The sequence below is a fragment of the Dromaius novaehollandiae genome, chromosome 12 (genome assembly GCF_036370855.1).
Source record: "Dromaius novaehollandiae isolate bDroNov1 chromosome 12, bDroNov1.hap1, whole genome shotgun sequence".
In the NCBI taxonomy this organism is placed as follows: Eukaryota; Metazoa; Chordata; class Aves; order Casuariiformes; family Dromaiidae; genus Dromaius; species Dromaius novaehollandiae.
Genome location: NC_088109.1, coordinates 7,969,944 through 7,983,291, shown reverse-complemented (window position 1 = coordinate 7,983,291; position 13,348 = coordinate 7,969,944). Strand labels below are relative to the sequence as shown.

Below are 13,348 nucleotides of genomic sequence, written 5' to 3'. Positions count from 1 at the left end.
GCAGCGCTGGCTGCTGCTGCTAGGGTTGCGTGACGCGGGTTTGCACGTACCCGGCAACCCGGCTGCTCCCAGGCGAGGAGGAGGGGCACTGGCCGTCTCCTTTAAGCAAAATGGAGCATTAAAAAAAAGCTAAGAACTTGCAGTTGTCATATGTTGTTACATACTTAAAGGGAACGCTATTGTTAAATCCATTATTTAAAAAAAGATTTATTAATGGAAAAAAGGTTTCTGGCTATTGCATTGCATACCATACAGTGATGCCATATTGCCGGGAAATGGTAGCTGCAGAGGAGTTACAAATCACAGTAACAGGAGAAAAACCTCCCTAGGTGCTAGTCTGTAAGACCAAGGAACTTCTTTTGCTTGCTCGCAGACAGTCATGTCAGGTGATTTTCTTTTCTTCTTGCTGCCATTTAAATACGGAGTTCCTTTGCGATCTGTCTTGAACCGAGCAATAGCAAAGTGGGTGGGTGAAGTAACCGAAGCTTTGCCTTGAACTTGCGTTTGGAGTTCACCATATATGTTGTTAGAAACAAACAGTTTGCTCTCACTTGACAGTGACTTCATCCAGAACAGGGCTGAGTCATAACGCCTATACTACAGCTCTCCGGGGAGGCTCATGTTTGGCAAAGTTTATGCAATTGCAGAGCAGCTGAGAGCATAAAACTGCCTCCTTCTCCCTGTCCCCTAAATCCCCCATCCTCTTGCAGAGCAGCCTGCAAACAGTGCAGATTGCAGTACTCTTATGTCAGCATAAAAGTGATTAGATGAAACCCTTAAAGCAACGCATGAAATAAGGAAATGCCTTAAAAGCAATCAGAGGGCTTGTCTGCGCTCGGGGAAGTGAAGTGATTTGAAGCTGATACATTTAAATTAAAATAACTGGAGTACCTGTTAATTCTGGTTGAAGCTTTCATTGTAACAGAATTAGTGCTACTTCACGTCTAACAGGGTGTGTTTGTGCAAGTGTTTAAAATGCTTCGTTTATATGCATTAAATTCATAGTTGTGCTTTAACTTTCTAGGGAGTCCTTTGCCCCTCGCTGGTGGGCAGTCGCCTGGCGGCATCCCTGCGCTTTCTGCGCCCCGCTTTCCCCAGTGCCGCCACGCTTTGACGTGGCCGTGCGACCGTCCAGGCTGGGGGATGTCCCCACTGCTGCCGTCGCTGATAGACCCGGCGTCAGGCTAGCAGGCCGCACTCTCTGGTGTATGCCTCTCTTATTTTCCTGCCTCTCCGCAGTCATCCGTAAGCCCAGTACCTAGTATCTAAGCCTTCGGCGCTCAGCCGCGAACAGCGTGCGGGTCCTCGGGTTGCCCGTGCAGCACACCTGGGCAGCTGCAGCCTCTGCCTGCCGTCCCGCAAACAGCTGTGCAGGTCCCCGCGAGGCCTTTGCAGCCCCTGGCACCCGCACGGGGAGTCTGGCGGGTGCAGAGGGGCAGGTGCCTGCCCTTTAGCTGCAGCCTTTGCGAGCAGGCTGCTGCCAGGCTTTGCTTTCCTCGCTGGTCTCTGCTGTAGTCAGAGGCACGTGATGGGCAGGCCCTGGGGCAGTCACATTTTAATTGTGCGTTTGGCTACGAGCCTTGCCGAAGGCGATGGGGAGCTTTCTGCGTTTCCCTTGATCGTCTTCCAGGAGGAAGCCCCTGGCAGAGGGAGCCTGGAGAAGGTGGAGGCCTGGGGGCGCGCGGGGAGGCTGCGCAGGGCTGCACGAGCCTGCCAGCTCGGTGGGCACGGGAGAGGGTGCCCTTTAGCAAAATGCCAAAATCCTGCTCGCTCCGTGCTGCAGAAGGACTGGTATGTGGCTGTCACCGCTATAAACTCCCCCAAAATATTGTTTTGCATTCTCTTAGGAATGTTTGTGAAAAATCAAAAAGGTTAAAGAGGAAGGGAAAAAAATACAGTGAAAGCTAAGAAAATGCACAGTGAAAATAGTTTTTTTAAGCTTGTTCCCCTATCCACTAAAAATGGTGACTTCTTACAGATTAAAGATTTAAAGATGCCATAAATTGTCTAAAAAGCCAGAATGCTTTTCAATTTAAATATTTAAATCTATCTATTTGCAAGACTCCTTTCCATCCTTAATTGGTAACAGTGGTTGTATACAAGGAATGCTACCTGAGTTAAAAATAGGTCTGGAACTGTCCTGGCATCCGAAAACACATATGGGTGCTAGTGCCAACACTCTCAATTTGCTTTTGTTAAATGCTCTATAAATATGATCCATTTAATAATATAAATGCTCTTAAATTCTGTTTCCTGATCATTTTGTGCTGGAAGAAACTACATGAAAATAAGCGAATCTCCTTCTTCACTCTTGAACATGCTCTACAGTGTATTTGTTTTCCTCTTCATGGGAATGTTGTACTAACCTAATTTAGGAAGAGCCATGTACATTTAAAGCAGTAAGATTATCTTAGCTGAAAACATGTCATGTGTAAAGTGATGCATGCATCCGGAGCACATGACTTTATCAAAAAGCAAATCAGATAAGATGTCCTGGGTGCTCGGTTTCACCCAGCCACTTCATAGCAACTTCCACGACAGGGGCTCGGCGCTGCCAGCCCGTCTCCTCGGCTGTACTGCGCGGCGCTGCTTATCGGGCGAGCTTTTGTGTGAAACGTGGATGAATCTCAGTGGGAGGAGAATAACAGAACGTGATCCTCCAAATTAAGTATTGCCTTTCTATTCATATCATTTAAAAGTAATACACCACCTACAGCTTCTAAAAACCTTAGCTCTAGTATGTTTAAATACTTGGAATGATTTACATCACCTGTAACGTCTTTGCCCTGAGCAGCTTTATGTTTCCAGTGTAAAAAATAGGAAAGAGTGAGATTAAAATCCTCCAGTCCTCCTTTATCTATATCCATGCCCTCTGTACCCTACCCCACATGACATTTTGTTTTAAGGGTCCTTAACTCTCCTTCAACATATAATGGGCTAATAGTGGCTCCAGGTCTCCTAGCAATCAAAAACTTTGAAAGAATTATATTATTGTTACTAAAAACACGTAGTGTGTCTTTGGAAGTGGCTTTAGCCAAGTTGAAGGCTCTGACAAGCAAGTTACAGTGAGTTTTTTTCCAGCATTTTAAGATATTGCTTCTTCCAATTGTTAGTTACCACTTTCTGCTCCAGCTCGCCACTTCTGTAGCACAATCAGCAGAACACAAAACGTGCCTCTGTCTCAGCCGTTCCGGGCTGTCTTGGTGCAAACGCACCTTGGTCAGCAGTTGTAGCCGGTGCTCGAGACGGCAGATGGGAGCAGCTGAGAAGCAGATGCTCCCCTGTGCTGGCTGCGCCAGGGAGAGCAGTGACCTGTCGGAGGAGGTGGGCACGTCTTCCACTGCCTCAGCGACTCGCTCAGTTCGTGTAAGCTGCTTGGGAGTGCCCGTGTCATAGGATCATCTTTGTCCAAATTGGAGATTACTTCTATATTTGAGTTAAAGATTTCTTCCTAATAAGGTTAATGATAATAAGATGCAAAATATTTTGCAACATTGGGAATTGGTTTTCCTGTTTCACAGACGTTGAGGTACATCTCTGCGTGACCCACTCTGCCCACTTAATGCAGAAACATGGGAATAGACTGGGGGAAAACTTAAGCTTAATGTGACCTGCTGATGCAGGGGCAGCACTCTATTAATATGCGATTAATACATGCCGTGAAAATAAAACACCGACTGAGTGTCCAAGGGAGCTGTAATGATGCTGCGTTAGGAAAGGCCAGTGTAAGGACGTGGGAAGAGGTTTTGGAAGGTGCAGGACTTTGTCCTGGCAGCTTAAACAGAAACTGGAGAGGAGAGCACAGCAGCGTGCAGCGCGGGAGCCGCTGGCGGGGCACCAGCGCGGGTCCTGACCCCGCAGTGCTGCCGTGGCCCCTGGGGAGGACAGCTGTGTGGTACAACAGCAGCAGGCAGGGAAAATCCAACAAAGATTTCAAGGGAGTACAGGGGAAGGAAAAAAGTCATCAGACTAAGGCTGTCTGTTGGGAGAGTCTTGCCCGTGCCGGATGTGGTCCCGTGCGCAGCCGGACTGGGTGGGTGCCCTGATGTCCTGCAGCTGGAAAATGGGCTTTTCTGTTTCGAGGGGGAGGTAGTGCTGAAGCTTTATTGCCGCACCCAGTGAGGAAGAACAAACCAGCCGGGCCACAGCCGTCCCCACGCAGCCCCTGCTACCAGCCCCAGGCTCTGAGCTGGCCGGGGTTGCGGGGCCGCCCGCGCCGCTGCGGGAGAAGACTGTGGCTGGAGCCGTGACAACAGATTACAACTGATGCACAGAATGGAAAATCCATGTTGAAGACTGACGTGATGCCAAAAGGGCTCTACAGTGCTGGAAACAGGCTCTCAAAAACATGAAATCATTTGATATGCTAATCTGTGCCTTGTTTCAGGCATGGTAATGTCACTGGGAACAAAGGGAAAGAAAGTAAACAGCTGAGACGAAAGGGACTTACTCTCTTATTACTGCTGGAAAAGTTCTTCTCTTCCTGAATAAGATTTTTATTTAATAGTAAGAAATAGTTGGTGAGTCAGTTTTCTCTTTGATACCCGTTCTGTCACATCCTTTGTAATCTGATTACCAAGGAACTGATTTTAGAAAATGCAGCCCATCATGAGAGACGTGAATTAGCCAGAGGTTTTGATTAATCACCGGTTCTCCATGTCTCTGTGTACAGAAATCACCAGCTATTAGCTGATGCTATTAGCACCCAGAGTAGGTCAAATCAAGCTTTGTTTCCCCCTGCCCTCTTGAAGCTTTGCAGGATGCCATTAGGCTTAAGCATACCCCTAAATATCATTTCAAGAAGCATTTCACAGTAATCTGTTGTTCATATTTACAGCTGTTCTCATATTTACACCAGAATAAATAGCATTTCCTTACATCTGAGATTTAATCATAGAACCAAAATACTAGAATTATATTAACTCTATACACATGATTTTCATAGTACTCAGCATTTTTGGATGCATATTATTATGTCTCTATTGTAGGTTGCCTGTCAGACCCAAATTATTCCAAATTTCAGTCTTGGCAATTTGAGCTCTGGTACACCCTTCCCTGCAGAATTAATGCTTGCTCAGTGGGCGGCTTCCTTGACTTGTCTATGTCTCATTGTGAATTAGTGGCCAAACTTAGCTTAGCAGCAGAGAAGCTGAAATATTCTGCATGCTGTTTCATAAAATTATAGTCTCTTCTATTTTAAATGCTGTAGCAGTCAAAAAAAAAAAAAAAAAAGCATCTTAGCTTTGTCCTATGATACTTAAAGAATGTTAGAAACATGAATGAAGCAGGTGATTAAAATTTTCTTGCCTTGCAGTAGATCTGTCTGACATGTACCTTAATCTTTCTTCGGAGACAGATGCATCTAAAATACTTTTGTTGCAGATACCGAACTGTCAAAATACTGCAACTGAGTGTGAATGCAGGAGCGTTTAATCTAAATAAGCCAATTATATTAATGAAGCCTCAAGTATATGCTCAAAGAGATACAGTAGACACAGCTAAGCATGCTGTTTGATACCTTTATACTACACAGAAAATAAAATACTATCAATTTTGTCCTTTCTATAAGATGGGCTTATTTATGTTAAATAAGAATAGGGCACTTCATCTCTCAGATTTCTAAGTTAAGATAATGGACAAGATCCAGCTGGTCTGCCTGAATGTGTGTAGTTTTTTCCATCATTGAAGTGTATTTCAGTGATAATGTTAAGAACAGATCTAAAAGTTTTCTAATATAAATATACTTTTTCTCAGTTAAACCTGATTTAAAATGTATGACATGCAGTGGAACTTTTTCTGACCTTTTTGTGAGCCATCAATAGCCTGTTCCCAGAATAGCTGTCAGAAAAACACTGAGCAGAATATATTTCAGAATAGTAGCAACAGTCAGGAGATCTTATATAAAAAGGTCTTGTACAAAATGGAGTTGTGCAACAGAAAACAGACATTTAATCATAAAAGCATACTGTTCTGTGAAAAAGCATGAACTCAGTTTCTTGCTTAACTGAATTTTATAATATAAACATGTATTTAATGCCTTTGATCCAGAGAATCTCTGATAGCTGTGATGGTGACCTCGCTGCGGAGGGGCGTGTGGTCTAGTGGGCCAAGCTCAAGGCTCAGGAAGTTTTAATCTGTCATAGCAGCACCACCAACTTTCTGGGTGGTCTTGGAGAAACCAAAGCAGAACTTGTCCTTCAGTAAAGATAGCGATAATAATGCTTGTCTGTGAGGGTGACTCCCTGTATGTGTTTTGAGGCTTAAATTCAACTTTTGGTGATGTATTAAATGCTGTGTCTTTAAACTTACTCCTAGGAAAGCAGCATACAAAATTATTCAGTTTAATGTAAAAAATGTTGGTGTAAATATGTAAGTTGGCTCATAAATACCCATAGCTGTTCAGAAGTTGTGTGCTGCCCTCACGCGTGGGGGCTGCTGGCTGTAGGTTTTTGAGGGGTGGATACTGCCGTGAGCAGAAAATCCCCGAGGCCTTTCCCTGCGTGAGAGGCTGGAGCGCAGTAAGGGAGTTCCATGGGCGCGGTGAATAGGGGGTTTTTAGTCAGATCTTGCCATTTCATCTTTCATGTAATTTATAGGCAAAGTGTCAAACTGACATACTCACTTTTGAAAGTCATAAGTTTGTGTTCACGTACAGCCCTGGAAAATGACTCATAACTTCTTTTGGCACCAAAAAGTTTATTACAGTATACAAGAAATTTTGCAAACAGTTGGGAGTTTATTCAGCCTCAACCATATGATTTAGGGTGTATTTGGTAAGCATTTAGAGTTGATTTGCATTGAGCAATTGAGTCCCAGATTGCATTGAGTGATATTCTGGGACCCTCTTATTGTACTGTTTTTTAAAATGGAATAAACTAGAACCAACTATTCTTAAGTGCTGCATAGGTAGGTTTTCCTTACTTGACAACTTGGAACAATATTATATGTAGCTTTCTGAGCAGCCTCTGATAATCTTCTCTGGCTTGCAAATAATGTAAACAGCAAGTCATGTAAATCATGAAGAAAGAAGTAACCCGAGACTTCAGATGAGAAAGCTGGCTTCCCTCTGCCTTCGTTTGAGTGGAGGTCGGAGGAATCACTTGGAAATCGTGAATCAGTGCTTGGCTGCTCCGTGAACCTTGGACTAACTTTGCCGTGTGCCTGCTAAACTTGCTTGTTCCTGGAGTTATTTGGAGTCTCTTTAATTTTACAAACGCTTCAGAGGAGGTCATGAAGGGAGATGGCAGTGCAATGTGGAACCTGATGTGGAAATACTGCATTTCTGTCAGGACAATCAGGTACAGTGAGAACACTTAAATCTTTGCTTTGTGGTAAGTCTCTGAAAACTGCATGCGTTAAAGATGGTCTCTCCCAGCGGTGGTGTTCTTTTGCCCTGCACGGTTAACTCTTACGGAGGCTGACATAATTGTTAGGTTAGAGTCCTGCTTATACGGAGGCTTTGAAAGGAAATGTTTTACTGTATTACTGCAAAAAATCTGTTGAAAAGTGGAGCTTTCATGATTTTAGAGTCTTGGAAATACCTCAGTCTCATTTACAAGCGGGCGAAAGTTGCAGTATGAAAGAAACCCTGTTGTAATGACTATTTGCCTATCATCATCATTTATTTTATCTCCCAAATCCAGAGATCCAGCGTGTGCTGAGCGCACCACGAGCATCCTTTCCTTCGGACAAAGGGGAAGGGGGAGGAAAAGGAGGTGGCTTTTGTGGCCGAATAAAACCCTGAAGTTTCAAATGTCTCCGAGCTAGCATCTAACTAGCATCTTACCTGCGTGCGCTGTGCGAAGCGGCAGCCGCTGTAAACCCGCCGGCGGGCTGTGGCTGCCATGCGTCGCCGCTCGCCGCCTTGGCGCGGTTCGTGCCTGACGGGCGGCGTGCTCCCTGCCAAGCGCCGCGGCTGTGCGTTCCCGCAGGGTCTGTTCCGGGAACGGAGCTGTGGAGCGAGACACTCGGTGATTGTGTGCTCGCAGCGAGCTTAGGTATAATATTTAAAAATAGCTAGTCGTTTTCATGCTGTAATTTCCTCATGTTACAGGGTTATATGCTTTGAATGGTATGTTTTGTCATGCAAGCTTCCCTCGAGAAAGCACATAATCTAAATAATTAGTGTGTTTCGCGCTGCATAATTATTCTGTGCCAATGAAATAGTTTAGAGCCTGGATTCCTGCATGAATTTTCATGACAATCAAAATGAGACTGTAGAGAGCTTTTATCATGAGGATACTGAATTAATGCTAAAAAGTCCTCAGTTCCCAGCCGAAAGTGGATCTGTACATTAGAAACTGGAGATAAACCCTGAGGGAGGATTCGGTCAAGACAAAAGCCATTTGTCCTCCGGGTTAGGACCAGAAGCACAGGGGAAGCCTGAGATGGACCAGATTGGTGCTTAAAGGCAGAAGAAGCAGTCTTTACAGCACAGATGTTCATCCTGACCTGCGCAGAGCTCGTGGGCTACAGAAGCGCACGCTCCTGCCACGGCCAAGCTTCGAAGGTGCCGCTGGGTGCTGGGGTGCGGCTGCTTTCCCTGCCGCTCACGGTGCAAGAGCCACTCGCCTGCGACCAGGTGCTGCCTGCTTTTGCTGGTGAGCTTGCTGCTGCGGGGAGTAGGAAGGTTGAGCATTAGCTTAATTGCCTACAGCAGTGCTTATTTATGGAGCAGCTCGCTGTGGCTGCTGCAGCTAGCGCCGTGCAAATAAAGTTCCTCTTTGTATGGCGCTATGAATGTTTTCAGTCATGTTGTTGGGTGTTTTAATGGATAATATTTTTCTTGGAAGTTTGACACCAGTGGGTTTGGGAGCAGCATAAAAAAATATTTCCTTGTGGAAAAACCATTGCCGCCACCTTAATTTGCTTTTCTGTTATCCCTCAGAAATCCCCAAGTGCTGCATGTGCTTTATAATGCTGTTGCGAGCCAGTTGTCTTTCATGCTTCTGCCCACCAAATATCCGGCCGCGCCAGCCCTTCCCCCCCTCGGCCCCCTCCCAGCGCGAGGGGATGGTGAGGCCCGTGCAGCCCCTGCCGGAGGGCTCGCTCAGCTGGAGCGTCTCTTGCAGCAGGACGTTCGTTTGTTTCCCCCTGCGCGTGTGCTGCCTGCTGGAAGCGCTCCCGCGTGCCCCAGGCTGCTGCGCCATGGGGCTGGGGTGCCCCCGCGTGCGCGCAGCCTTGGCATGGGGTGTCTGCGCCCGGGAGAGAAACCGCCCCGCTCCCAGAGGGAAATTATATCTGGGGTTTAGGGTTGGTCCTGTTTTCACTGGACTCTCATTGACACGTCTTTGTTGTTGCTGTTTTAATTAGAGGGCAGGAAATCGTCTGCATCCACACCGGTGCGGTTAGGCGTGCTGCCGCGAGCAGACCCTGAAGCCGTCGGGCCGTGTCCCCCAGAAGGCTCGCGGGACGAGGCGGGGGTGGGCTGCGCCCTCCAAACTTGCAACTCGAGGAACTCGCAGCTTATGAAACTCTCCAAAACTGGCAGCTGCCCGCCCAGAGCCAGCGCTGGGGGCCGCGGTGAGGGAGCGCACTCGTCGCTGGCTGCCGTCCCCGTGCGTGGGGCCACGGCGTTGCCCTCCTCTCGCCAGGCCTGGGCCCACCTGCGCAGCACCGGTGCCGCCCCGCGCCCTTCCCGACCCTCCCGGCACCGCGGTCGCTGCCTGTCCCGCGGCGGGTGCTGAGGGCTTCTGCCAGCAGCGCGATAAGCCGTCCCTGCTACTTCGGGAAAAGGGAATCGGGATGTTTGTTGCTGGCACTGCAGCCGGGATCTCCGGCGGTGCTGTGGAGCAGCCACCGCTGCTGCTGCCTGCTGCTCTTGGTGGGGCCGTTCCTCCCCCCATGCCCATGCCGAGGGCAAATACGGCCCGTCCCGCCGCTCTTGGGTCCGCTCCGAGGGGCAGCGCACGAAGTCGCGCAGCACCGTCCCCTCCTGGGGAGCGTCTGCCTGTAGCGGTATTACAGGTGCACAACCCTCCCCGCACCAGCGTCTGCAGAGCAGGGACTGAGAGCAGGGGTTAAAGTGTCAGCACTCGTCAACCTGTGTTCGTTTTAGTACCTTGCCCCAGATGGGGGATAGGCGAATAGTTAACTAGAAGATTGTTCAGCAGCGTTTTCAGAGTAGCCATTGGGTCACGTCAACGTGAAAACAGACGAACGCGCGTTACGTGAAGCCCGTGAGCGGCTCGGTTGCGTCCTGCAGTAGCTGTGCTCTCGGTAATGTGCCCCGTGCGAGCTGGCCGGCCGTGCCGATGGGCTTCGTGGTTAGAGCAGCAGGCTGGGGCCATCTGAATCAGCACATCCACAGCCCGCAGGGAGTAAATTGAAGGGTTTATGGTGGTGTAGCGCATAGTTTTCAGGTTGCATCTTCCAGTTCCATTTGCAAGGAACGGAGGAAAATAGTCAACAGTGTGCTGCACATCTGGAAAAAAGCAGAGATTAGCCCTCAGTATGAGTTGTCATGGAGTTCCTTCCCCTTTATTTCTTCTGCAAACATTTTCCATCTTGGTTCAGTCAGACTTTATTTTTAGTTGTCTGCTTTGTTGTTTTTTTTTTTTTTTAATTTTCTCTGCGGAGTGACAGAACAGTGCTGCTTTTTCATCAGGAAGAAACAGCAGCCTGAGGAGCGGCAGGTACTCGCTTGGCCTGCCGTGTGTCTGGGGCTGCGCGAGCTGCTGTAGCTGGGCTGGGGAGGGGGCTGCCGGCACGCCTGGGGCACAGCCTGGCGCGTCCCGTAGTTAGGGCCTGCTTGTAAAGCTCCTGATTATCCATAGCTTGTCACAAAAGCTCACTCTTCTAAATAATAATGCATTAATTCAGTGTTACAGGGAAGGAATCATAGCCTGAATCTGTTAGTCCACGGTGACATACTTGGTCGTGGTATTGCGTGAGCAGCCTTTGCGTGCCCGGCCCCGGCCCGCAGCAGCGTCGGATCACCGTGCCCAAAAACAGGCTGTCTTCCGTCCAGACCACGAGGCCGCCCAAAACCCCTCCTTGCGTCGGGCCCCCGAGCACGCCAAGCAGCGGTGGGAGAGCGGGCTGGGGCGGGCGCGCGGCCGGAGCGTGGTCATACCTGCTGAGGGAGGAGCCGGGTGAGGACACGGCACTGAGAGCCGGGGCTGGAGGCAGGTCACCCGCTGTAGTTCCTTGGCAAGCAGGGGCCAGAGATGCTTTAATGTTGTTATGGTTACTTAACCGTTGTGTGCAACCGATGGTAGTGGGGTATATAATCAGGTCTTTAATTTACACACACCAGCTTTCTGTCTAAAGAGGAGACTAAACCACGTTGCTCAGATAGGCCTCCTGGTAGCTACAGAGCAAGTCTCTCAGCCCTGCCTCGGAGCTGATGCCTGTGCTGTGCTGTTACGGTAAGAAGCAATAGAGTTAGCAGCACCCTTCATTAAGAGCAGAAAAGTGATTTTGCTGCAGTTATTTTATGACTTAAATACTAGCAGGTATTCCCCCAAAAACGCCCCAAACAGTCTGAAGTTTTCCATGGTGACTCCCGTATTTTCAGAAGGTGTTTATTTTTGCGTTCAGTTTGTATGTGGGTTTGTTCAGCATTTTGAAAACTGTACTGTCAAATCTGCAAAATACTGAACTTCACCTGCAAGATAAATGAATGTAAGTTGTCATTAGCACTCTGGAGACTTTAATCTTCCTACAGGGTACGGCTCACTTTATAGCCATTATTCTTGTGTTTTAGTATAGTACAACAGTAATCATTTTAATGCCAACCTTCCTTTGGGTTAAAAGATCTCCTCCAAATGGCAGCGCCAATAGCTACAAAGCACTTCAGGGAATTTTTAAAAAACTCTTGAAGCCAATATGACAAATGGCACTGGTGTTAGGCAGAAGCTGATACCTGGAATTCTGTTACGGTAGGAGTACGTGGATACGTCCTGTGCATTTTGCATAATAAAATACAGTAATTGGGTGAAGTTTACCATGTTTCTCCGATTCTCTGGTCTGTGCATAGAAATCTGGAGAGGAAATTATTTCAGCATTAATTTAGTTGAGCTCAGTTGGTCTACCTAAAGCAGACTTGCATTAATTTGGTTTGGGGTTTTTTTGATATTGGGGGGTTCCTGTTATAAAAACTCAAGACACTTTACAGACTTAATGGCAGCATGTGCTGCATGCTTGGTTTGTTTGGGGGAGGTTGTTTTTAAGAGGGGCCAAAGGCAGATAGTTGCAAGAAAATGAAAATGCATTACAGAGCAGTGTGAGATTTGGAGGCTGGTTTTAGTCACTGCCTCCACTAGCCATCCATTAGTATCTTTAAAGCCAGTTTAGGTCTTGCATGTTAAGTCTGCGCCTACAGAGTTGTTCGGGGGTAAAAGGAGCTGAAGCTGGCTTAGCTCATCACTGAGAAATGGAGTCAGCTTGGAGCAACTCTTACGAGTTCCCGTGTCTCTGCGTTGAGGTAGTTGTATCATTTTTTAGCTCTAACCTTTGGTTTGGGCCAAAACCAGCCCTGGGTTTTAACTATGCTGAAGCTCGGGGCTTTCGTGGTGCAGAGCATAATGATACACGCTGAAACCCTAGAAGGCTGAAACTCAGTCTCAGGCAGCCTGGAGAATGTGACAGGGACTGTTTTATTATTTATTTACACAGCTTTCAGAAGGGCTTAGTGATGCAGAGCCATAGGTTCCTGAATGGGTAAAATTATTTGTCTAGAAATGGAGTTAAATGATATTTAAGATAGCTTTTGTGCTTTAGTGCTCGCTGTAGGTGATGCGTATGGTAAAAATGTACGTGGCAGCATGCATTTAGAGCAGGAGTGCTGTGTAATGTTTATAATCCTTTCACTGCTCGTCTTCCTGCTTGAAGTCTTCTCAGACGCACCTAGAAATTGTCTTTTAGGATTTGTACTGGAAAGATACTGCTTTTGCTCTTGCTCTTAGATTACCCAATCATTTGGTTTGGGTTTTTTAGCATATTTTAAAAACTCCTGAAGCAGTGTCTCAGCTTGTGCCTTTTTGCACTGAACACACCCACAAAAAAAGAAGCAATCTATATGGAAGTATTGCCTGCATCTTAAATTTGAACAGGATTATTTTCTAGTGGATTATAAAGCAAATTAGGTAGAGGGAAAATAGAGCTCTAAGTTTATCTGCTTTTAGCACAATCATCCCTTCTCCAGAAGGAGTCAGATGACTTTTTAGTAATTGGTGAGTACTGATGAATTTAATGAGTTATGAATTGTGTGATTAACACTGGTGGATACTGTAAGTAGATCATACTATGAAAAGCATGGTATTTGAAATTATTTTAATGAAAACTTTTTTGCTTAAAAATCTGGTAAAGGTATTATGACTTTTCTAATAGGAATTCGTTTTGCTAT

The 13,348-nt window shown here is 46.9% G+C and overlaps 1 protein-coding gene across 11 annotated transcripts in view; it reads left to right on the top strand.

Annotated features, from left to right (window-relative positions):
- IQSEC1 (IQ motif and Sec7 domain ArfGEF 1) overlaps nucleotides 1–13,348 on the top strand; it is a 340,763-nt gene that overhangs the window by 195,981 nt on the left and 131,434 nt on the right. The window contains exon 1 of one of the 11 annotated variants that reach the window (XM_064518862.1): nucleotides 7,075–7,298. The exons of the other annotated variants lie outside the window; for them this stretch is intronic. Within the exon in view, the coding sequence (XP_064374932.1) occupies nucleotides 7,231–7,298 (68 nt within the window). The 5' untranslated portion in view covers nucleotides 7,075–7,230. Of the gene's footprint in view, nucleotides 1–7,074; nucleotides 7,299–13,348 lie in introns of those variants that run through there. 11 annotated transcript variants of the gene reach the window in all.